At 33.0% G+C, this 26,627-nt stretch overlaps 1 protein-coding gene and 1 long non-coding RNA gene across 32 annotated transcripts in view; both read left to right on the top strand.

Annotated features, from left to right (window-relative positions):
- The window catches only part of LOC114314487 (serine carboxypeptidase-like 18), a 29,871-nt gene extending 7,716 nt beyond the window's left edge, over positions 1-22,155 (top strand). For 10 of the 31 annotated variants that reach the window (XM_082917117.1, XM_082917120.1, XM_082917121.1 and 7 more), the window contains 16 exons: positions 2,111-2,387; positions 2,704-2,823; positions 3,211-3,391; positions 17,283-17,384; positions 18,118-18,194; positions 18,328-18,450; positions 19,054-19,156; positions 19,250-19,287; positions 19,487-19,588; positions 19,867-19,953; positions 20,045-20,197; positions 20,287-20,358; positions 20,522-20,640; positions 20,778-20,891; positions 21,274-21,328; positions 21,848-22,155. In XM_082917117.1, the coding sequence (XP_082773243.1) occupies positions 2,111-2,387; positions 2,704-2,823; positions 3,211-3,391; positions 17,283-17,384; positions 18,118-18,194; positions 18,328-18,450; positions 19,054-19,156; positions 19,250-19,287; positions 19,487-19,588; positions 19,867-19,953; positions 20,045-20,197; positions 20,287-20,358; positions 20,522-20,640; positions 20,778-20,891; positions 21,274-21,328; positions 21,848-22,054 (1,930 nt within the window). In that variant the 3' untranslated portion in view covers positions 22,055-22,155. Of the gene's footprint in view, positions 1-2,110; positions 2,388-2,685; positions 2,824-3,043; positions 3,392-17,282; positions 17,385-18,117; positions 18,195-18,327; positions 18,451-19,053; positions 19,157-19,249; positions 19,288-19,486; positions 19,589-19,866; positions 19,954-20,044; positions 20,198-20,286; positions 20,359-20,521; positions 20,641-20,777; positions 20,892-21,273; positions 21,329-21,840 lie in introns of all 31 variants that reach the window. The other 21 variants (XM_082917136.1, XM_082917134.1, XM_082917132.1 and 18 more) reach the window with 12 other exon arrangements.
- A 1,680-nt stretch (positions 22,156-23,835) lies between these two features.
- LOC145820671 (uncharacterized) lies at positions 23,836-25,208 on the top strand. The gene is made up of 2 exons (XR_014362675.1): positions 23,836-24,124; positions 24,672-25,208. It is a non-coding gene; the product is annotated as an uncharacterized LOC145820671 (long non-coding RNA).
- The last annotated feature ends 1,419 nt before the right edge of the window (positions 25,209-26,627 follow it).

The following is a 26,627-nucleotide window of genomic DNA, read 5'->3' as shown; positions in this document are numbered from 1 at the left end:
TATAGAAAATGGATGGGGGAGTGGAAATGAGGTTGAGTTGTGAGCAAATTGTTGATTTTGACCCTTCGATTGGATTTTGAAAGAAAATGAATTTTGCCCTAAATGTCTCAAATATTTATTTTGTATAAATAAATGAAATTGATGTTGGAAATGTGAAATTGGATGGATATTGATATGAATGGTGGAATTGGATATATATTATCGCTCACATCTTAAATTTTGGAAAGTTTATCTGTATTGGAGATTTTATATTTGTTTTGGGCTATCGGTGGAGGATAGCTATGATTGTTGTAGAAATTACATGAAGATTAGGTGAATTGAAACTAATTTCTCATCCACGTGCATTGAACATTTGTTACTTATTTAATACATTGTAAATGTATATGATTTTGAAAAAAATGGGTGAATGTTGGAAAGAGGTGTGTATCACCAAATTAAGTTGGCCAGTGTATCCAGAGTAAAAGTCTCGAAAAACGCACGTATACATGGGTGTTGATTCCCGAAGACGAAATATTCGTCAAATGGCAATAGTAGTGCTTGTATAGATTACGTTTACATGGGTGTTGTTTGACAGTTTCCCGCCAACGAAATATTCGTGAAAGGTTGTAACGGTTTAAGAATTTCCTCCTTGTTTCCAATGATAAAGGACATGATTCGAGAATTGTGATATAATTTGAGCATAACATGATTTTGAGAAAGAAATGTAAATCATTTTGACATGGGCATTGCATATGCATTTCACCCTTATATCTTTGTTAAGATTCATATATTGTGTTAGATTATTTTTACTGAGTTTTGGCTCACCCTATTTGGAGAAAATCATTTTTAGGTACTGGTGATATGCCTCTACCAAGGACTTAGGCCTTGTTTGGCATATGCTAAAAAAGTCAAAAAGTCACTATCCTATTTAAGTCACATCATCTTATTTAAGTCATATCATCTCTCTACAATATCACTTCAAATCCAATCCATACCCAACCCATATTTCATAAAAAGTCAAAAAGTGTACTTATTTAGAACATTCCAAACCACCCTTTAGTTTGGGAGGACTGTGGAGTTGAAGGCTCAGTTTTGTTCTTTGTATTCACTTTTGTACAAGCCCAGGACTTTATTTGTATTGAGCTTAAGACTCACTTTGATGTACCCAAGCCTTGACTTGGAAAGAAATAAGCCTTTAGGACATACGATTATCTCTTTAGCTTTTATTACATTATTACTGTTTCGTAATACATGTTGTAGATTCAGGATGTACTATTTATGAATGTATATTGCATGTGTCACCCTTTTGTACAACCGAATCTCATGTAATAGAAGGACATCGTACTCTGATTCATATTGTTGTTTACTTATCCTCTTTGATGGTTTGTTGCATTTATTTCAGGGCGTTACATATAGAACATCTAATAATTATATCAAGCTATGTATTTTGCGCGTATCCGCCATGTGTCTTGTTCTACATTGTTCTACATTTTTTTTGGATAATTGCCACGTCGCCGTGTTCGTGTTGTATCGTTGTTTTGTGTCATTTCTTCTTAGTTTATAGTATATTTAACTAACAATTCTTTTCTTTTTTTTTGGGATAAATAATCAAACTTTATAAAAAGCATCAAGACGATGCAATGAATACAAAAATAAGCCCACAAAAGGACTAAATAAAACTAACTAATCAAATCTTCCACAAAATCGACAAAAACCAAAACATTTTGATCGACTATATCCTTAACCCAACTATGCAACACCATCAACAATCTACTCTCTAACCATGAACGGAATGGCACTTATCCTAAAACACTCGCCTATTCCATTCCAACCATACCAACCAAAGCAAACAATGAGAAGAGAGCACCCAAGCCTTCCGGTGCCTCTTCCCTACCCTAGCCCCACTCCAACTCTGTAATACTCCCAACATGTTTTTCTCCAAGTTCAACTAGCAATTCTGAATCCTGAATTGTCTTCCTTCTTATGTTGCTGATGTGTACCACATGTTTTTCTCCAAGTAAGCTTTGAGGCTGTTCAATGTGCATATCCAAGAGTGTTATCATTATACCTGTGACAGTTGTTGCTTTGTAACTTCTAGTTCTGAAAGTAATGACTGATTCATGGTTAACAGGTATGGTTGTCCAGAGCTTGTTAATCCTGCTGAATTTTTGGCTGATCTAATGTCCATTGACAATAGTTCTGCTGAAAGTGTCTACTCTTCCCAGAAAAGGATACATGGTCTTGTTGAGTCATTCTCGCAACAAACATCATCAATCCTATATGCAACTCCTCTCGTGAGAAGGGAGACTTCTAGGAACAGCATGAATTTAAGGAAGAAAACTATTGTCAAAAAGAAAGGTGGTTGGTGGAGGCAGTTCTGGCTGCTCCTTAAACGTGCATGGATGCAGGTATTTCTGTGAATGTGATTCAATTTATTTAACACATTTAAATAAAACGGACGCTCAAAAGATAGTGGGCCAAACTTTGCATTCTCTTTCCTAAAGACTAACAACATTAGACTATTTTTCTTCCCATTGTTTGTGATGAAATCCTAGTGCAAAATCATAAAGATGCATATGGTAGAGTGGTACTCTTGTAGAATGCATTAAGTTATTACTGAAATGCTGCAGACAGTTTTGTACTCGAATTTTGTAAGTTATGCTTGTAAATTGTTTAATGGGTTCAATTTCTTCTTGAATCTGATAGCCACCTATGAATGACTAGGCTTCTCGCGATGGGCCTACAAACAAAGTTCGTGCAAGGATGTCAATTATTTTTGGGTCTGTTTTCTGGAGGATGGGAAGATCTCAGTCTTCAATACAGGACAGAATGGGATTGCTTCAGGTATGTACTGTCGTCGTTTCTGTGAAAGTACCAATAATAATGAAAGAAATGAGAAGGATAATTGTTCACTTGGATATATATAGATGTCAACTGCAGTTTTTCTGCTATTATTCATGCTGCCAATTACTTGTTTAAAAATTTTAACAAAAAGACAAATCATGGGAAAATGCTCAGGTGAAATTGCTTGCTGAAAATTTGAATTTTTTGTTTTCTTTTCAAGGTGAGGAAAAGATGTTTCCACACGCCTTTATTTCCAAAACTATGATTCTTACAATTTCGTATGAATTAGTTTTGGAAAATAGGATCTTTGTTCATTTATCTGGGTTTCACCTCTTTTTTCTCCCCTCGGTTGCTGCTATAAATACGGCAATGGCTTCCCGCACAAAGACTGGGGGTGTGTTTCCCAAGGAACATGCAATTGTTGATAGAGAGTGTGCAAAAGGGTCTTATGCATTAGGTCCATATCTGCTTTCAAAATTGCTGGCTGAGATCCCAGTTGGAGCAGCATTTCCATTACTATTTGGAACATTCTGTACCCCATGGCTTGTCTTCATCCAACTTTTTCCAGGTGAGTCCACCTAATGATTTACTTGACTAGTTTTTGGTTTTCTGATCCTAATTGCAACTGGGAAATGCTATTTTATGTTCCTCAATATTCAGTAGTTGGAGCCTACTTTATGCTTGCAGGACTGCACTATAACAGACGGTTATAATTGAAAGTTCAATATATATTTTTCATAAAAACAAAAATGGTGATGCATTTATCCATTCAGCGGTTATAACTTGGTCTCATATATTTGTACAAAATTGGAAAGAAAAAAAAATGAAAGAAGATCGGATGTTGCTCATCCATTATATGTACATAAGCAATGCATGTGCACATGTATATAATTATTTTATTTCATAAGAAAACTGTCTTTTCCTCATTGAAAGATTTTCCTATATTACTGGTTGATACTTAATGAGGCTTGCTGCTTTGACAACCAAAATAGATAAGCCTGGAACACAAAATTAGCATTTTAGTGGATCCACATCATATAAGCTATTTTACGTTTGCTTAAAAATGGGACATAGCACTAGCAAAAGAAATTGTAAAATAAGATATATATAACAGCTACTTAGCTAGTAATTTATCAGCACTATGCCCATCCAATGAAGATTGGACTTATTTCAGCCGCTTCCAGAAGTTTGCCATTTTTTTTTTACAACTTTGCTAGGGACCCCCTAGTAAAGTCCCACCCCCACCACCTCCACACACACGTGGGGGTTGGTTACTGGCTCTAAAAAAAATAAAAAAAATAACCCAATCAGAGCCCACTGGGGCCCTGGGGTCACCCCAGTGGGGTCCAGACCATTTTCATTTTTTTCACTTCTCTTGAATTTTTCTAGGAAAAAGTAGTTAAAGAAGCTTATGCGCAAATGCTAAAAAAAATTTCTTTTTAGTTAGTTGGAAAGTAGTTGAGTGGGAAAGTTGTTTTTTTCCCTTTTTGTCAGCTAAAAAGCCATTGTGAAACGGATTTTTTTATTTTTTGGTTTGTTGGTGGAAAGTAGTTGAGTGGGAAAGTTGTTTTTGCCCTTTTTGTCAGCTAAAAAGCCATTGTGAAACGGAATTTTTTCATTTTTGCAGTGAAATAGCCATACGTGGCTATTTCAGCGAAAACCGAAAAGGGAAGGCTCAAGTTGAGTTTGGTAGAACTTTCTAAATATGATTTGAGAGTAGGAGTTGTATTTTGAGTTTGTGAGTTTTGAAATTATGATTTAAGTGTGGAAATTTGTTTGGTAAAAGAGTTTCGAAAAGAATTTTAAAAAGAGTTTTGAATTAAGTGGAGAATTTTTTATGTGACATATGATATTTGATACAAAAACTTACAACTCATAACCAAACATACAATTCAAAATTCTATTAAAGCACATAAAAAATTTAAAAAAATTCAAAAAATATTTTTTTCAAATATATAAAAATTAACATATGTCAATTGAAAAAAAATAAAAATAAATAATAGTTGCCCTATTCCAGTTAACTGGCCAGACGACCGTTGGGATGCCCGGTAGGACATCAGGTGGGACGACCGGTTAGGCTAAACTTCAACATGGATGGAAAACTATAAAGAAGAATTGTAACTTCAACATGGATGGAAAATTATAAAGAAGAATTGTAACTTCAACATGGATGGAAAATTATAAAGAAGAATTGTAACTTGATAAGGTTATAAAGAAGAAACTTGTTATAAGTGTAATTTATCCTAAACTTCAACATGGATAATACTATTCATTTAATCTTGATTTTTAACACCCTCTCTCTCTCTCTGTCTCTCCTTCTTTTCTTATGAAATTTCCTTGTCTATTTCCCTCTTTGCAGTCTGTGTACTGTCTTTATATCACCCATAGGCATTCAACAAGTTTGCCACTGGGAAGCACTCCCATCACTTAATGTAAACAACTGTAAATAATCTCTCTGTACTTTAATTCAATCTTGAGCCTGCGACCATCTGTTATAGATTTGTAGGCCCTTCGGACTATGAAAAGATTTGCATGAGCGGATTACAAGTTTAGGTGAGGAAATGGTATTAGAAAATAGTCTATTCAATTTAGGGTGTTATTGGTCGTCCGAGAGAATGTCTAATCGGACATCAGGTTGGTCAATCGACCAAGTGCAATTTATTTATTTTTACATGTTGGGCAATACATTTTGAAATAATATTATTTAATAAATTGTGTTTTTTGTTAGGTAAAAACCATGGTTTTTATTTGTTTAACTATTTTATATAAAATTAATTTAACAATCTCTATACTATCAACTATCATCAAAACAAATACAATTTTACTTAATTTCCTCACTAACAATCTTTTTATTATTAATCTTTTCACTATCAATCCCCTTTTATTTTACCTCTAAAAACAAACGGGCCCTTAGGGTTTGCGTAAACTTTAGGATAAATTACATTGACACGCATGAGGTTTGACATGATTACATCCCATCCCTTGACATTATAGAAATTACATTTCCACCCTTGTAATTAATAATGTCATTTTACAAACCCCCTTGTTTATATAAAGTGTAACAATTCTTGGTAAAAAAATAGAGAAAATTACATTGAAAAAAAAAAAGTAAAGCAAAGGAAAGGAAAAAAAAAATGGAAGAATTAAAGTAAAGTAAGAAAAGAAAGAGTGTATGAATTTAATGTCTTTTGATATCAATGTTAATTTCATCTAAATATGTTAAAACCTACACCTACTACACCCACTACCACCTACCACACACACTCACCTACTTCACCTACTCTCCACCTACTCCTCACCTACTCCCAAATCCTCTCCTATATAATAGGAATCCTTGTAATATACACAATACACATCAATCAATAATACATAATTCATTCTCTCTATTTCTCTATACATCAAATTTTACATGGTATCAGAGCAGGTTTAGCACCTAATATTTTTCGCTTCACCGGCGGGCGGCAACCTCACCTTAGCCGTCCGCCGGACCTCAACCTAATCCGCTAGAATTCTCTACACATACCTTGAAATTTATTCGAGTCCACCACCACTGCCCATCCTCTCACTGTTGTCCTCCCATACACCACCGTCTCGGTCGTCTTCATCTACCCCCACTGTTGACCTTAACCCGTCGCTGCAGTCCCTTCATCTACCCCCACTGTTGTACTTTATGTTATGTGGGTTTTGTACCTGAAGCAAAATTTTTAATCGTTCCAGTGGCGCTACAGCAGTGCGTGATACGCCTACGGCTACTCCTCCGGCGACGAGAGACTTGCAGATACTGAGAATCGCATAGCTTGGAGCCTTAACACCTTCTCTCGCGAACTTAGCCTCTTCAGCGAGATTCACGATCGTCGAAACCGCAGATTCACCGGTCTTCACGTCCTCAAAACCTGCAAATCTTCAAAAACAGCTGAAAAATGTACTGCACTTATGGAATCTTTAGTGGGTTTTGATGAGGGCAGAACAGCATTGACATCTGAAGAAGGTGGAGTGCTTGCAGTGGTCGAAGTTCTGGAAAGTGGGTCTCTTCAAAGCCGTGAGCACGCAGTGGATGTGTGAGGCTTCCTCACCGGAGTGTTTCTCTCCATTGTTACTTGGAATCCAAAACAAACCAATACTTTGCCTTTCTCTCTGTCTCTCTCTACAACTCCACACACTGTGTGGCTTTCTCTCTCTTCAAGCACCACCACCCAAAAGCGAGATCCGTCCCTTTCTTAATACAATACATCTTGCTGTTTTTTTTTTTTTTTTTTTTTTTTTTTTTTTTTTTTAAGATAAGAAACAGAGATATATATATATATATATATAATAAAGAAAGTGGGATGGACCATGAGGCTCAATAGTCCAGTGTCTTTCAAGTACCGAGACAGTGTCAGGCAGTGGGGTTCACTAATTGAGATGAGGAAACTGATAGACAGACTACACCACACATACATGCACGACATCCCTTTATTCTTTTTTAAATCCCCCACTTTACCTTTCTTTCTTTTTCTCTTCCCTTTTCCATTTTCCAACCTTCTCCACTCATTTATTTTATTATTATTTTGTACAAATCCAACCCATCCTTTTTCTTTTTCATTCTTTCCACACTCATGTTCCCCACTCAACTTTTTTACTCCATCTTTTGAAAAGCAACCAACACACCCGCCCACAACTTTAAATCTCCCATTTCTTTTTTATTTTTTTATTACTTTCACATTCACACATTTCTCTTCAATTTTCTTTTCTTTTATACTTTATTTTTTTTATTTTTTTTTTTAGTCTTCCATCCGAAGAACATGGGTATGAAAAAAAAAACACAAAAAAAACACAAAAAAAAAAAAAAAAAAAAAAGGACGCAGGAAGATCTGCACACCAAACTCATTTTATTCATGTCAGGGCTCACCCCGATCACCATGTTTCCACATACAAAAAAAAAAAAAAAAAAACACCCACCCACATTCACAAGTGGGATTTTTCTTCTCTACTCTGCCGCCGGTCTTTTCTTCTTGCCTCCGTTCTGGGCGGCCCTTGACGGTGTTGCCTCCGTGTTTCCCACTCCACTGGGCACGATCACTACTCCCTGCTCCTCTACTGCAGCATATGGCGGCCCTCCAAATCGGAACATCACGGTGGCCTTCCGTTTCAGCTCCTTGTTTTCCGCCTTTAGCACACTTATCTCTGCTCGCGCATCCTTATACATGCGTTGGAGTAGAGCCAGTTGGGCGTTTAACTGCTGCACCTCATTTGTCCTACTCTGCAGCCGGTTCGACAAATTTGTAACCGCAGTCATGGTTTCCACACATGACTTCAATGTATACTGATTGGCCTCCACATCCGACTGCACTGCCATTCTTTGCTCCACAGACCGCATAGGAAAGTTCAACGGAGCAAACTCCGGGGCGCTTGGTTGAGGTTCCAGTGCCACCGCACCAGTTATCTCTCTTGTTGACTCGTTGAGGTCGGGAAAGAGGGTGAGCAGACCGCGGGAAGACGAAGCCATTTTCTGGGCTACAAAGTGTTCCAAAGTTTCTCTCTCCGAAGAGGCAGAGTTTTTCAGAGACGGGTTGGTTTCAGAGTTTTCAGACTGGTATGCACAGCCTCCGCCTCAACCTTGGTTTAAATAGCCAGGGCCGATCCGCGCATCGCGCGCCACTTGCCGCCAGACGACAAACGGGCGCGCCAGCCAAGGCACTCACGTGCTTCGCCATCATATCTGGCACGCCTTTTGATGGATTGGGCACGCCTTTTGATGGCACGTCTTTTGATAGATTGGGCACACCTTTTGAGGGTGCGACTTTTTAAGGGTCCGACAAGACTCTGTAAACTGTCCCGACATTGATTCCGGTTAGCTCCTTCATGGGTCCGATAAGACTCTGTAAACTGTCCCGACATTAATTCCGGTTAGCTCCTTCATGGGTCCGACAAGACTCTGTAAACTGTCCCGACATTGATTCCGGTTAGCTCCTTTATGGGTCCGACAAGACTCTGTAAATTGTCCCGACATTGATTCCGGTTAGTTTCTACAAGGGTCCAGCAAGACTCTGTAAACTGTCACAACAACTGTCACAACATTGTCTACTACAATGGTCCGACATGACCCCATAAACTGTCTTCTACAACGTTATGACACCACCATCCAGTGTCTTCACCAATGGTCTGACACGACCATACAGTGTCTCCTATCTTCTTTTATTTTTATGTATTTTCTTGTTTTGTTACTCTCTCCAAACTCAAGTTGGTTAGTTTCTATCCCCCTTGAGTTTGCGGGGGACTGTTAAAACCTACACCTACTACACCCACTACCACCTACCACACACACTCACCTACTTCACCTACTCTCCACCTACTCCTCACCTACTCCCAAATCCTCTCCTATATAATAGGAATCCTTGTAATATACACAATACACATCAATCAATAATACATAATTCATTCTCTCTATTTCTCTATACATCAAATTTTACAAAATAATTATAATGATAGGGGGTCAATGTAATTTTTCAAACGTTAAAGAATAATATGTATTAAACTCAGATCTCGGGAATATCAATATAATTTTTCAAATATTAAAGGATAATATATATTAAACTCAAACATTGGGAGTGTAAGCGTAATTTATCCTAAACTTCAACATGGATGGAAAATTATGCAATTTTACTTTCAAGACATTTAAGGATGGGATGGCAGCAGAAACTTGTTTTCAAAATTGTCTTCTCTCTCTTCTCTTCTCTGTCCATTTTTTTTTTTTTTTCACATATCAATTAATCATTTTTTTTTTCTCTTTTTTGGCATATCAATCAAATTTTTTTTTCTCTCTCCTCCCTCCTCTCTCATTCTTTTACATTGTACATATCAATCAAACAATTTTTGTCTCACATCTATTTATTCAATTATTCAAAACAAAAACAAAAAAAATTACAAATCATCTCAAAATTATTTTGCAAAATATACAAGCAAAAAAGATTGGAGATTTTACAAACTCATTTTAAAAAACTATCTTTCAAAATTAAAAACGGAGCCTCTATTTTAATCGAGTAAACTAAAGTCTTTTATGGTTCAAAAATTTAGTAAATTTTGTAAACGGTATAAGTCCATTCTATTGAATGATTGAGGAGTTGCTTGGAAATTGGTTGCAACCAACAATTGCATTCAAATTAGTTTATTTTTTCAATAAAATAAAATATTATCTTCAAAGTCTCTCATCTTTTGAGAGAGAGAGAGAGAGAGAGTGATTGACCATTAGCTAGCCTATGCAGTTGAACATCCGGTGTGTTTTGGATCCAAATCCCTATTTGAAAACATCTGTTATGAAGCATACGAATAAGGCAGTGTTTGGATGTGTAGCTAACAAAATAATTTGTGTTTTGGATGGTGGAGATACAATTCCTTTTACTCGCGCCACATTTTCCTGATGATAATTATATAGTGATATCATATGCTATCTTTGCATGCATGCCACGCTAAGGGGGAAAAAAAAAATAGTTTTGAGAAAATAGTTAAATGCCAGGTATTTTAGTTTCAGGACCACAATTAGGGTAATATAATATGGGATGGAAAGTTCAATGAATTATATATATATATATATATATATAGGGATAGAATTGGTAATGCGGAGCAACTAGGGGGTCATTCTATTTGAACACCATTTTATCTCTCAAGGTAAACCATTAATTAATTTATTTTTTATTTCAATTTTAACCTTAAATGAAATGACTATAAAGGATAAATTATGATACACTCCCACTTTTCCTCTTCATCTTTTCGTTCCTCTCACTTTTTCTTTGGCATCTCTGCCTGTTTGCTTCTAGAGAAAAGAAAAGAAGAAAAAAAAAAAGTAAAGAAACCTCCATGGACTCAAAGCTCTGTGGTGTCCCTCTTTCTGCAACACAAGCGACCCTATCACCAGCTGAGCTGTACCCAAAGCGAAAGCTCTCTCTTTCCATCTCATCACTGTTGGGATATACTCCTTATTGGAGTTGAGACCCAATTGATTTTGGTTAAAAAATTTTAATTTGGTTTGATTTGGGTATAATATATTTTATATATATTATATCTAATTTGTGGAGACCCAATCTAATTTGGTAACAACTAGGGTTTTGATGGAACAAGCCCAAAAGTTTAGATATATATATTGTTCAATAATATATTTGAGGAAGATATATTGTTTTCTTCTTCCGAGAGAGTGGCTGCCGATTAATTCCTCTCTGTGAGATAATGTGCTGTTACAAATTATATTGATTGAAAAATCAATTCGGTGGGTTACAAAAAGCTGATAATCTTTGGTGGGCTAATCATCATTGCGGACAATCATACTACTAGTTTGATTTAGTGGGTGGATTTCGACAATCTTTGTGTGGATTGATTTGGTTATTATTTTGGGTTTTCTTCAACTCTGGTTCTGAAGATTTTGGTTCTTCTATTTGGTGAGGTCTTTCCTCTTGTTTATTTGTGATTATTTGGAATTCACCTAAGGGTGGTTTTGTGAGACCATTCGTGTCTCGTTTGTAATCGTTTGGAAACTTTTTGGTTGATAGTGGAATCGGATTTCGATCCCGTGGACGTACCTCACATTGAGGGAACTACGTAAAATTCTTGTATTACTTTTGATTTAATTTTTTCGCATTAGTTTTTATTCCCATTGATTGATTTACTTATGGGAAGCACATATTTTCCCTAACAATCACCAGGTTCTTCTTCTTTTTCTTCTCTCCCATTCAGAGCTCCTCCTACTGTTGATTTTGATTTTGAATTCTCTCTATCAACCAACGGTCAAGAAAATTATAGCAGTAGCTATGAAAGTGACAGTGCGTTTGAGTCTAATGGGTTTGTGAGTGGTGAAGATGGGTTTGATACGGCTTCGGAGAAGCTATTTGTTACAGACCCAGATGATGAAACCCTAGGAGAGAGTAGGGTTGTTGAGGATTGTGCTGTTTCTAGGCCTTTTGTGACTGACCCAGATAAAGAAACCTTGGAAATAACCATGGAAGAAGTGGAGGAGGAGGAGGAATATGTTGATGAACCACTCAGAAAATAAGGTGTCCCGATTACCATGTTGTCGAGAGACAGCGACAATGATTCTGTGGGCTCTGAGGAGGAGGAAGATGATGGAGTTTTGGGTTCTGTTAGGGTTCCTGGTATCCGCATTTCGGAGAAGGCTGAGGTTGAAGGAGGAGAAGATGAGTCACAATTTGAACCCGTTTGAAGGACTCTGTGTTGAGCACCAACACAGTGTTCACAGGTTGAAACTGAGAATGGAGGGGGAAAGATGGAAGAAGGTGGGTGTGTGGGGGTGTGTGAGTGAGTGAGGGTAAATATGGGAGTTTGTGTGTGTATTGTTGTGGATGGGTGTGTGAGTGAGGATAAATATGTAAATTTGTGATGTGTCATGAGTAAAATATATATTTATCAAATTATTAGAGGTGTGCTTTTAGAAGTGGCTTGCCTTGAGATATATTAAGGTGTGTAAATAGAGGCACCCGCAATTAGGGCATAACAATCATTTCTCCAACAATAACAATCATTTCTCAATTTTGTTGGATGAATTATATACATTAGTTGTGAGAATAAAGGTGTTGTGTTCCTCATTTTGTATTTAAAATTTTTTGACTTGTTTAATGAATGAAGAAAATCGTTTAGTAGTTTTGGACTGTTTCATAAATGAGAAAAATTGTTTAACTATTATTAAATGTGGCATGAAGAGTATTATTAGAAAGAAAAAAAAATGTGACAACATTTACACTAAATAAGGTGTGTACAAAGATAAAATAAGTTATATAGTTATTGGTTTAGAGCTCTTTTGTATGATAGAATAAGTTATATAGTAATAATATTGGATTAATCTAATTTTCCTTTAGGATAAAAAATGTAAAAGTACATCTTTCTCATTTCTTTTAGACACATTTGGTTCTAATGATTCGGAGATTACAAATTAATGAGCCAATAACATTCAGACCACAAAACCTTGGGGGCCGTTTGTTATTCATGATAGACCTCCAGATTAGACTTTTAGTCCGAACACAAGCACCAAGCTCACGTTTGTTTTCAATATGGAGGTTGAGATAAGGAGTCCATTTGCACTGTGAAAGGCCCTAGAGCAGTAGACTGTGAGTCTGGGCGAGAAGATGGTATTCAGAAATAGTCCGTTCGAATTAAGGTGTAATTGGTCGTCTATGCAAACATCCAGCCGATCCGATCCTTTGGCCAAGTGCAATTTCTTTTTTTTACAATGTGAGGTTTTGTTTTTCTTTTTTCTTTGGTAAGTCAATACCAATGGTTTCTATTTGTTTTTATTATTTTATACAAAAAAAATTAACAATTCTCACACTAACAACTATTATCAAAACAAATACAAATTTACTTAATTCCCTCAATAACACTTCCTTTACTAACAATTCCCTCTATCCTATCTCTAAAAACAAACGTGATGGGAATGTTAATTACCAAATTAATGGTGGGTCATTACTTGTACTTGTACTTTTTCTTTTGGATAAATTACACTTTGCACCCTTACACTTTACACAAAATCTCACTTTAGTCCCTACACATCAAATTATGACACTTAACCTCCTGCACTTTTGGTCAAGTGTCATATTAGCCCTTTTGTTAATAGTGAGGCCTACAGAAGTTATTCTTTAGGAAGCTAAGTGTCACAATTTTAATGTATGGGGACTAAAGTGAGATTTTGTGTAAAGTGCAGGGGTGCAAAGTGTGATTTATACTCACATGTTATTCATGTGTCTAACCTCTGTTAACAATGAGGTTAACAAAAGGGCCAAAGTGACACTTGACCAAAAATACAGGGGGTTAAGTGTCACAATTTGATGTGTAGGACCAAAGTAGGATTTGATGTAAAGTGCAAGAGTGCAAAATGTAATTTGCCCTTTTCTTTTTTTAATCATTTTCCCCGTTTTTGGTGTGCAGTTTGAATGGAAGCTGAACCCTTATAGTATGCAACCTTGAATGTCAATTACCAACTACACAACCACAAAGTAGCTTGGTGATCCTATCTCCCTCCATTTCCATGCTGAATGCTTGAACAATTTTCCTATGTTTGGCTGAATGGTGGATTTGAACTCATTTTATGACCAGGTTTTTTCTCCCCTACACCAATTAATTTTTAACATTTTTACCTATTTTTAATATACTTTTTACTTTAATGTTAATATTAAACAATCCTTCAATGACACTCTTTAGCATTATTGGTATCAAAAGAGATGAGAAAGATGATAGAATGAGTTATATAGTTAAAATTATTGGATTAATCTAGTTTTTAACCTACCAATTAACAATAAACATATGAAAAAGAACGACAGCGAAATAAAAGTAAAAGGACACGACTAACCAGTCAAAAGGTTTTCAATCCAAGTGCTGCACTATTCTTAGGATAAACGATGATGAATCCATTTGAAAACACTGATGACAAACATATATAATTTTGAAAAGGACAACTCATGTGAGAGCAAGCTCATGATATCCAAATATTTGATGATAGGAAGCAGTTCCATCAATCTGGTTTAACTTCTATTATATTTTTAAATTAATTTTGATTCTCTACATTATTTTTTTTATAAACTCAACGCAAGTAACTCCAAAATATGAAAAATAACATATTTTTAATGTTTAACTTATTAAAACCATTAACTACATTTGTTAAGCCAAAACCACTAAAACTTAAGCTAGTAACTTAATATCTAATTTAATGGAGCTGAAATTTGGTGATTTACTCACCATTTTAGCTAAAAAAAATAAAAATAACTAGTTTGATGGAAATGTTCTAATAATTTTGTAATGTAACTTAGGTTTAAGTAGTGGCAAAAATACAATGCTTCAAGAAAAGTGCACAGAAAAAATAAAGTGTGGTTCATATTTATTTTAAGAATAATAATATCCTTGTACCTTTCAGGCTATTTTCCCCTTAAGATTGCAGTTTTTTTTCTTTTTTTTGTGTAAGTAATTTTTTTCTTCTACCCCGCTTATTTGAGATTTTCCTAAGATAGTATTGGCCTATATATCACCACTTGACCCAATCTTCATATTATTCAGTGTGTTTGGTTTCAATTTTTTGAGTTCAGTTTTTTAAAAATTGAATTTTTTATTTTTTGTATTTTTTTTAGTGAATATTTTTTAAATTTTAAGTAATTTTTTTACTTTTTTAGATGCATCTTACTTAGATGTATCTAAATAGTAAAATATTTGTGAAAAAATATTTTAAAAAATTAATATATACACAAAAATACAAAAAATGTAATGATTTTCGTATTTTTTTTGTATTTTTTGGTATTTAGTGTATTTTTTTTAAAAAAAATTTATAAATATTATACTTTTTTAAGTGTATTTATGTTAGGTGTGTTTAAAAATTAAAAATAATACTTAAAATATTTAAAAAATTCATTAAAAATATTAAAATATGGAAAATAAAAAAGTAAAATTTTTTAAAAACTGTTTTTTGAAAACTAAAACCAAACGAGCTGAGTTTTTTTGAATGATGTCATGACAAGACCCAATCTAGATTTTGGTATGCAACTGTATTTCCATTGTCATTGTTTGTTGTACCAACTTTTCTTGCCATTTGAATAATAAAATCACAAGAAAAACAAAAGATAGTACTTTTGAGTAAGATGTTGATAGCACTACCCCTAGTACACTCACCATTGCATTGCGATGGTATATATGTCCCAACAAAGCAAATTTCTGTTTGGAAATAATGGCAGAGAAGCAATATAACCAAACAATGAAGTATGTTGTCAAGTTTACAGAGAAAAATAATTGGGTGAGTTTGCAGTTGCTCCTCTTCCTCCTAGTGCTCTTTTTCTTTCCACATGTAGTGTCTTCTGGCCAAATTGTCAAGACCTTACCAGGCTTTGATGGTGAACTTCCTTTCACTCTTGAAACTGGGTATGTGCCTCTCTCTCTCTCTCTCTCTCTCTCTCCCTTGGGAAATCCTTTCATATAAATATAGGATTAATTAGTTCTTAAAACTAGTTTGGTGCAGTTTATTGGAGCTATTTATATATGTTTTTTTGGGTAAATTATACTTTTCACCTTCTAATAATTTTCGTTCAAATCTTGCTTTGGCCTCTAATCTTCTAATTGTAACTAAGTCAATAGGATTTGACTGTTGTTCTAGTGTAGCTCTTTTGTCACTCACTGTTAAAAAAATGAAGCGAAAGTGGCCGCGAGATTAGTGGCAAAGTTAAGAAATTAAATCAGAGAGGGCATTTATTAATTATAATATTAAAAATTTTTACAAAAATATTTCACATAAATTTTTACGATTGACTTCAAGAAAGATAATATATATATATATATATATATTATTTGTAACTAGTATATATCATGAACAATAAATAATAATACTAAAAAGTCATGGATATAAGTTTTAAAATAAGTTATATAATGATAAAGTAATTAGGTGCCGTTTGGCAAACTTGACTTTTTGATTTTTTTAGCCTGAAACTTTTTTGTTTGTTTGGTTTTCTTGTTTGGTTTTTTTAACTTTTTTGCATTGGAATGACAAAATTGCCCTCCACTTGAAATGATTCTTTTTTGACTTTTTGTTTATATATGGGTCAATTTGGTAATTTTGCATCAAAAGTTAAGTATTTTGTCATTTTGTGATTTTGTTGCTTTTTTTTTTTTTTTTTTTTTTTTGTCTTCATGTGCTTATTTAGTCCCAACTCAAAAACCAAACCAAGGCTCAATATAATAGTAATATCACGTCATCATTGACATATGATATTACCAATCAATAGTAAAGAAACACATAGAGGATGAACCTTAAATGCCAAATGTAACTAACAATTCAACAAATTTCATATCTTTATTGAGATTAATTATAATTATATATCAATAATAGTAGACATCACTATTGTATTGAAATTTTCATAGATAATAATATGACTTATCGTAATATCTTTATTTTCAATAAAAAAACAACTATTATTATTCTCATAATTTAAAAAATGTCATTGTTATTTCACTCTAAATAATATTTTATATTTTTTATTTATCTAATATGTTTTCTTTATATTTGCAACCAAAAAAAAAAAATTCGAAACCTAGGGAGGGGGCACGTGACCCCCTGGCTCCACTGTGGCTCCGCCACTGCACGAGATAGCTATGCCAACACATTTTAAGTGTGTTAAAAAAAAAAAGGAAAAATTACACTATTCAACTTCAACTTTCACTCAATTTTTAAATGGTGGAAAGGCGGAAGAATTACATTAAAATTTGGGTTGAACTCTATAGACTTAATTCTTGCAATTAAAAGGTGATGAAGCAAGGTGAAAGTTAAAAGGTATTAAAAAGCATAATTTTCACATTTTTAGTTTTGAAGTAACTTCAAAAAGTTTATATAAAAAAAAAAAAATTAAATTGAGAGAAATAATTTTAGCTTCTAATTTTTATTGTTAATTTTTAACTTAGTTATTGAGCTTGAAATGATTTACAAGGAAGGGTGATTTGGGGATTTTCAGGTACATTACAGTCGGAAGGGAATCCAAAAGAAGACCCTCTTTTGCTATGGTACGGTGGAGGCCCTGGTTGCTCTGCTTTCAATGGACTTATTTATGAAATTGGTACTCCCTGTTCTTCTTCTTCTTCTTCTTCTTCTTCTTCTTCTTCTTCTTCTTCTTCTTCTTCTACTTTTTTTTTTTTTTTTGGTTTTCCTTCTCTCTCTCTCTCTTAATCTTCTACGCTGAAATGTGTGTGTTCATGGGGGAGGTTGATTGCATTCCCTGTAGCTTCGTTTTCATTTTTTTGTTTTTTTGGCTTTATTTTTTGTGTTTTCTAAAACAAACCCCCCCCCCCCCCCCCAAAAAAAAAAAAAATTCTGAGAAACCCAATAATTTTTTCCTTGTAATTTTATGTATATTCTTAATTATTTTGTTGAAAAGTTCATTTTTGCAATTACTTTGTCTAAGAATTGTTTTAGTTATTTTTAGTTGTGAAATATTTGTTTTAATATCCAAAGACTGAAATTTAAAATTTTAAGTATATTTTTTTTTTATTTTCTTAATCATTTAGTATTGTCTCATTTTAATTTTGCCATTTCTATTAGTCCTTTTTTTAATTTATTTTGAATTCCATTTTAATCCCTCTAGTTTTGCACGTGATTTTTTTTTTTTTTTGGGTGGGGGAGGGGAGTTCCAAATCCTAACAGTATGTAAGAAGAGATCACATTATAACAAAATTGAAATGTATGAATCAAATTATTTAAATTGGAGATGAAAGTGACACTTCACTTAACATAGTATATCCTAAAAAGTCATAGAATGGCCTCAACTGCAATTTTTGTTTGACAATGTGTAGGTCCACTAGCTTTCAACATAACAGAGTATGAGGGAGGTACGCCCACATTGGAATATTACCCATACTCATGGACTCAGGTGCTTTCATTCAAGACAATGTTTCTCACTCTCCTTTTGCAAAATATTTTTTTAATAATTAAGTTTACACAAATGTTTGCTTACTAGTTTTTTGTTATTTTTATTCAATGGTTAAAAATGCTTAATTTTTCAGACTTCGAGCATATTATTTCTTGATGCGCCAGTGGGCACAAGTTTCTCTTATGCTACAAATTTGAGTGCATATTCTACCTCCGACACGAAATCAGCTACACAGACATATGCCTTCCTTGTTAAGGTAGACCAACAGTCGAGTTGACTAGTAAATTATTGAAATTTAGCTTAAAAACTAAGCAAGCTTGAAGTGTTTAAATTTAATTTCTTTTATTTTTTGAGTTGATATTAAATGAGTTTTAATCGATCTAACTCGAGTAATTTGATTTTTTTTATAAATTTATCACCAAGCTTAAAAAATTAACCAGTTTTGAAATACGTTTAAATTTAACTTATTTACATGACTCACCGATTCTAAAGAGTTTTTAAATTTGAGTCTAAGCTCATCCTTAAGTCTAATCCACAAAAGTCAAGCTCATCCTTGTTTTGTTCTAGGGATAATTATTTTTTATTTTTACAGCTGGAATTTCTCTTGAATTTCAAAGCAAAGTGAAAAAAAATAATGAGCAAACCTTATAAACCATTCTTTGGATTAACACAACTATGTTATATTTGTTTTTAGGTAAATTATACTTTTCTCTTTTATAATTTGATTCTAATTTTATTTTAATCATTATTTTTTCAATTTGAACAGTATTAACTCTAAACATCAAATTAAATAGTAAAAATTTACCCTTTATTTTTTTTAACTGCTTGTGCTTACTATTTATTTGGAATTGCAATGCAGTGGCTGATTGATCACCCAAAATACCTCAAAAATCAGTTGTTCATTGGGGCTGATTCTTATTCAGGCATAACTGCTCCAATAGTAGTTCAACATATATTAGAGGGTAACTAAATTAATTATTAATGCTAATGACAATTAGTAACTAATTCAACTCTCATTAGCTCATGTTTTGATTAATCATATATTTTTGATATAGGAAATGCTGTTGGGGAGAGGCCACGCTTGAATCTCAAAGTAAGTAACCTAATATTAGAACTCAAGTGACTTTAATAAGCTGGGTTTAGTCGAATAAATTTGTGCATTATAGATTTGTTATGTACATCACTATTCAATGCAATGTTTTAATTTTTGTTTCAATGGGATTTATACTTGACGTCTGCTTCACAATAATTGTCGTATTAATATAATATTCTAATTTGAAATGGTTTTTTAGGGCTATATTCTTGGGTGCCCGCGAACAGATGTAATTATTAATGAAAATTCAAAAATATCATACTCTCACCGGATGGGACTTATATCTGATGAACTTTATGAGGTGATTGTTTGTGCTAAAAATATTACGCACTCAAAAAAAAGTATTTTGAAAACTGTCTAGAAAATGAAATTTGTGGATTAGATATTTTGGGTGTGACCCACATCATACTAAATTTAAATTTACACTACACATTTCATTTCCGAGATACTTTTCTAAATACTTTTTTTGGGTATGTAACTTTTTCATTCCTAATGTTGTATGATTGAAAATTATGGTCTTTCATACAGTAGCATTGCAAGGTTTGATTTGTTTTCTTGTTTTAAAAAAATGTTTTACAGGAGACCAAAATAACTTGTAATGCTAATTATTATGATGTGGATCCAAACCAAGCAGAGTGCTTTGAAAGCCTTCAAAAGATTGCAAATGTGAGAGCCATTGGTGATTTCAATTTTAGGACCAAAATTATTTGAAATTCTAGACCTACTAAGGATGAGAATTTTTATTTTTGATTTGTAGTTGATTCATGATATAAACAAAAATGATATATTGGAACCAAAGTGTACTTGGGCATCCCCACATCAAAATGGAGAAACTGATAGGCGATCACTAGAGCAGCAATCGGGAAATTTCATTCTCTCACCTCCCAAAATTCCAGAAATGTGGTGTCACGTAATTTTCTCTTTCCTCTCTCCCTCTTTGAGGCCATTCGTGGGCTTGAAATGTGCCGAATAATAATATGAATTCATCTACATATGCAGAATTTCAATTTTGCGCTCTCCTATATTTGGGCAAATGATGAGAGTGTCCAACAGGCCTTGTATGTTACAGAGGTATGTGATCTTCAAAGAATTTAATTTCTAGGGTTATTTACATTAACTTGACTGATTAAATATATACATGATTAAACTTTTGCTTTATTTATTGTAAAATTCATACATGATTACATTTCATTAACTTTATTAATTCAGAGATGGTGGTTAATTTAATTATCAGGGCACAGTTAAAGATTGGAAGAGATGCAACAAGAACTTGGATTACACACTGAATGTGGAAACTGTACTTGATGTTCATAAGAATCTCAGTTCATATGGTCTCCAAGTTCTTGTATACAAGTTGGTATTTTGAACCTTTAATTTACATCTATGCTTAACTAATAATTTTCTTCTTCACATTAATTTACTTCTTAGAGTTGAGCTTATAATAGTAGTGTGACACACTTTATTGAACTTTAATACTTGTTTTTTTGCAGTGGTGATCATGATTTAACTATACCAAATACTGGAACTCAAGATTGGATAAAATTGTTAAATTTAACTTTTGTTAGTGACTGGCGGCCATGGCTAGTTGACGGCGAAGTTGGAGGGTGAGTATATAAAAACATTTTTTCAATTTCAATTTAAAATTAAATTAAATTAAATTTTTAATCATGGGTTAGTCTAGGGGAGGTATGTTTAATTACGCTAAAATGATAGGATTTATTGTATTTTTACCAAATTTCAAGAGAAATCAGTTTTATTATTACTATTTTTGTTATTCCACTATCTCCTCTTCTTCTTTTTAAGTCAATTAATAGAAAATAATTTGCAAATATCAAGAGGCAGACATTTATCATTTCACTATGTAAAAAAGTTTTACCACTTTATATGCTGAAAAAAATAAAAAAAAACTAAAAAAACCAACTTTTGACAAAGAGATCAATCAAAGCCATCTGTCTAATGAAATTTCTTGTTTTCAATTTTATGTAGCTACACAATCAAGTATTCAAAAACTGGGTATCGTTTGACGTATGCAACTGTACTGGTAAGTCACAAATTCAATTTTTTCTTTTTTGACTTTATGAAGCGCTCAAGGAAAAATTGAAGGAAAGTGTATGTTTGGTTATATTTTCATTTTCTTCATTTTTATTTTTTGTGTTTTAAGAAACAAAATAATAAAAAGTTTGAAACACTCATCATTTTTCATTTCTACATGAAAACAATTTTTGAAAAAAATCAAAAACAATTCTTTAATATTTTCTTAAAAATTGAAGAAAGTTCTCCGAACAAGTTTATATGTGTTTTCCAAAAATAAAGACAAAAAACAGAATACAAAAATACAACCAAGCAGATCCTTAGGTATGTTTGGTTGTGTTATTTTTTATTTTTCATGTTTACATAAAAGTTCAAAAATAAAAGTTGTAAAACAGCCATCATTTTTTAATTCTGTGCACAAACAATTTTCAAAAATATGAAATTAATTTTTGTATGTTTCATAAAAAGTGTGTTATTTAAAAAATTAAAAATTTTAAAATTAAATTTTGAAAATTATTGTAGGGAGCAGGGCACTCACCTCAAGAGTACAAGCGTAAAGAATGTTATGAGATGTACCAAAGGTGGATCCATTACTATCCACTCTAGTTGTTTCTTTAAGCCAATTAATGTTTTTGTGAGATGTCCCAGAACTTATTACAATACTATCCTCTTAGTGGACTTTTGTGATTCTAAATTGTATTCAAATTTTCTTCCTTCCAATGGTTCATTATCATAATTAACTTGTAGCATTTGTGCACTAGCTTTTTCAATGGGGCTTATCATTGTTAAAACAATAATGTTATTAGAAAAAAAATATTTAACAAATTACCTAGAAAATTATATCAGTGAAGCTCAACTATTAGTTTATTCTTGGGGTATAAATTCTGTTAAAATTTTACTTTATTGCACCTTACGCCAAATTTAGCACAAACTTCAGCTGTGGGTAAATTTTGAAAAAGTCATTTTGTATCTACACCTCTAATAGTTAGATCCACATATTCAATTTGGCATCTTGTGAGAAAAATATGAAAAATAACATTTATACTATTAGAACAACATTGATAAAATATATATCATTTTATCATTTTTCGTTGCTAAATCTAACAATAATTATTCAACCATTAAAGATATTCTATTTGGTCACATTTTCACATGAATTTATTTTAGGGCATCCAATGAATTACTGCCACGTCATCTTTACCTTCAACAACTCATGATACACATTAGACAATTAAAAATAAAAATGTTAATATAGTATTGGTTTGGCTAACAAAGTGGTCACAACCAACACAAAAATTAAAGAAGAAAAAAATAAGGATAAAATACTTGACAACATGAGTGACATTATTTATGCTATTATACAATAAATAATATATATATATATATATATAACATACCGCCCACGAGTTACATGCTTCATTTGTTGGCTTATCAAAAGCTTGTAGACTTAAACAATCATTGTTATGTACTTCCCTTAATTTATTGGGAAAATTATAAATAAGTGGGACAATTTTAAAATAATTATATTATGGGCGAATTTTTTTTTTTATACAAGTTTGGCATACAAAAAAGATTTGCACTAAACATAAAAAAATAAAAAATAACTTATACCATACAAAAGACTAGACCAGACCCATCATAAAAAATAAAATTATTGTTTCGTTGTCTAACTGAAACATAATTTTTCATAATTTATTTTGGGTAAACTGGACCAATAATGACTTTCCACCCAGCCTTTCATTTAGGCATTATTCCAAGTCCACCTACCTTAATTTTCGGTGAATTATAGCAAAATAATCAGTAACTGAGTCAGAAATTCAATGTAAAGGGATGCATATTAGTCACAACACCAATTTTTTTTTTTTTTTTTGCTTTCCCCATGATAAGCAACAACGAGATATTACCAAACAATCACCACCACCAAACACCTTCACGATCTATCTCTCATCGCAACCCACAGCTATGGTATGGTGTAATAATCTCACTTCTACATTAATAAATCATTTCTGGATATGAAGTGATCACCAAACTCGTGAAACAGCTGCCAATTCTAATTGATTATGAAACTCTAACGTAAAGTTTTATAATTAAAAAAGGGCCTAATCTATCTCTGATCTTTTTTAGACACATTGTAGCATTTCTCTTATTTTATTTATTTGAGAGGAGGGAGTTAGTTAAAAATGTGTGAACTCGTGGATCATGATATTGCTGTCCCGGGATTCCAATAATTGAATATGCATCAGCAATAAATACAAAATTGAAAAACATTGATTATCTCGCCCGAATTTTATAGCACCACTGTATTTTTATCAAAATATCATTTTAGTCATTACACTTTTACTAAAATCTCACTTTAGTCCCTTTCCCTTTTTAATTTTAGTCAATCTCATTAGTGATAGATGGACACTTGACTTAAAGTGTGAAAAAATTATTGTCACAATTAAAAGTGAAGAACTCAAAATAAAATTATGGTGAAAATATAGGGAAGCTAAGTGTAATTAACTCATAAACATGTCCAAATTCAATCTGCTTGGTCGGTTGGCCCAGGCATGGAGTGAAAATGAGATATCAGTAGATATAATGGAGGAAAGTGATTGCCCTCAGTCCTTGCAATTTTGGGAGCTTTCATTTGTGGTGCTGACTGTCAAAGGTTGAAAGCTGTGATCAAGTTCAGGAAGTAGATGGGTAAGATCATGTGGTTGTGTGTACTTGTGTTAATGGGTCTGTGCAACACTGTTGTGTCAAAATCACTCATCAAGTCTCTACCTGGCTTTCTTGGTATGCTTCCCTTCAAACTTGAAACTGGGTGAGCTCTCTCTCTCTCTCTCTCTCTCTCTCTCTCTCTCTCTCTCTCTCTCTCTCTCTCTCTCTCTCTCTCTCCATACATATAGATGGGACAAAATTACAATTTGCATACTTGTAATTTACATCGAGTCTTGCTTTGTCCCTTAACTTTTTAATTGTCCCAATCAACTATCTAAATTTCAAGTCACGTTATAATTATATAACGTGATTTGAAAATTTAGACAAAGGAATTAAAGGGAGATTTTGATTAAAAAAAAAAAGCAAGAGTGCTAAGTGTAGTTAATATTATCACATCATTGTTCTTCATTAGTTTTCGAAACAATAACGTCACAAAAATGGGTCTGATTACAACATGACTCGAAGTGTGAGGTGGAAATTGAGACAATTTCAAAGTCAATGGGCAAAATCAAATTAGATATAAAATATAAGGGTGCATAATGAAATTTAAGCTGTATAGATATGTATATAGTTGTTTGCATCAAGAAGCACTTTGTTTTGTTTTTCATTTGAAGATTTATTTTTATTTATTTTTGTGATTGGATATGAAGATACATTGGTGTAGGAGAATCAGAAGATGTGCAGCTATTTTACTACTTCATTGAGTCAGAGAGGAATCCAAGTGATGACCCATTAATGCTTTGGCTTACTGGAGGTCCTGGTTGTTCTGCTCTTTCTGGCCTCATATATGAAACAGGTACATATTGTTAGAACGTGTCCCACATCGTTTGAAATTGTCCCATTTGTACTGGTTATAAGGCTCTAATTTCTCTCTTCTTAATACCCGGATTTTAAGAAAAAATGTGAGCTATACTTTTCAACTTGGTATCAAAGCTTGGTTGGGTATGTGATTGGTGTGCCGTTTGTTCGGCTATTGTATGTTGTGGTCTAAGAGGTGTGTTGAAATGTGTCTCACATCACCTAAATGTGTCTGACATCACCTGTGGAATTGTCCCATTTGAGCTGATTATAAGGCTCTAGTTTCTCTCTTTTTAATATTTGGGTTTTAAGAAGAAATGTGAACTGAGTTTTTCAACTCATATAATCATAACTATTCGAATTTTAATCTGCATCGTATGATTTTAAGATTTTAATTGCGTTAAACGATGTGAATCATAGTTGGATTTTAAATTTAGTATGATCTACGATTTCAATTTACTACGATCCTGATTTTACCAAATTTTTTTCTTATTATTTATTTTGTTATATATATGTGTGTGTGTGTGTGTGTGTGTGTGTTTATATCAATATATAAAAAAATTGACTACAAACGCATTTTTCAGACATCTATAATATATGTTAATTTAGAAGATGCATTATGTCAAATTTATCATTTAATGATTTAAAATTATGTAACATAGATTATCATTAACAATAATTTTTTTTTAATTTTATTTTGCATTAAAAGTAAAATATTAGGATTTTCGATCCAATTTTAATATCCAATCTACGGAACCCTTCCAACGATCCCACCTAGGATCCCAGTTTTAACAACTTTGCATGTAATCGTTACATATGAGTGTACTTAATCGTTGCTTTGATGTATTGCTTCATTTGGTTCGGTAAAAAATATTTCTGCATTTCTAGTGTTTGGTACTACAGAAAATGAAGTCAATACAAAACAATTTCTATGATCAACAAAAAACAAGATTTGTTGAGGTGAAAAATCTTTTTCACTTTAAAAATGTGAAAAATATTTTCTAAATTAAAGTCTCGTCAGTGCTATCACATTATTGTCACAGCTACCACCCCTACCACCACCACTTTCCCCATCACTACATGTTCCTCCACCTAACGACCACAACTAAGACCACCACTGATGTATTGGTTTCGAGGTTGCAGCGAACCATAAAAAAATATTTTCTGATTTTTTTTTTCCCTAATAAAAATGCTATGTGACAATGTGACTTTTCTAAGAAGAACTTAATATATATATATTTTTCATCAATGTGTAGGTCCATTAGCTTTTGACTCTGGAAATTCCAATGGGCACATTCCAACATTTGTATTGAACCCATACTCATGGACAAAGGTATAAAGTTGGATAAATTACAGTTTGCACACAAAAGCATCAAGGTTTTAGATTTTTTTTATTTTTATTTTCCTTGAACTATTGAATTTTTGTCAATGTGGTCCAGTTGATAGTCATCATCAAATTCTTTAACATAAAATGTCATGTGATACTTGAAAGGTCAAATGAAAAAAAAAAATTTGTAGCACTTGAAAGGTCAAAGTAGGAAAGTGTAATGCTTAAGGATTCAAAGTAGAAGTGTTGATACCATGTGGCATTTTTTGTTAGAAAACTAGGCAACAGTTGCTAAGAACATCTCCAATAGACTAACTAAATGAACATCTTTAATCGCTTCAGCTAGTCTCCTCTCAATTTGTTTCTCTAGCCATGATGCTGATTATTTTGCCTCTCGTCTTCTTCTTAGAACATCTCAATCAGGAGAGACATTTAGAGTAGAAAAGTTTAATGTAATGTTTAAGGAGTCAAAGTAAAAAAA

Source organism: Camellia sinensis, chromosome 2, assembly GCF_055761805.1.
Source record: "Camellia sinensis isolate YWXY chromosome 2, ASM5576180v1, whole genome shotgun sequence".
NCBI classification, from domain to species: Eukaryota; Viridiplantae; Streptophyta; class Magnoliopsida; order Ericales; family Theaceae; genus Camellia; species Camellia sinensis.
This window is presented reverse-complemented; position numbering and strand designations above follow the sequence as displayed.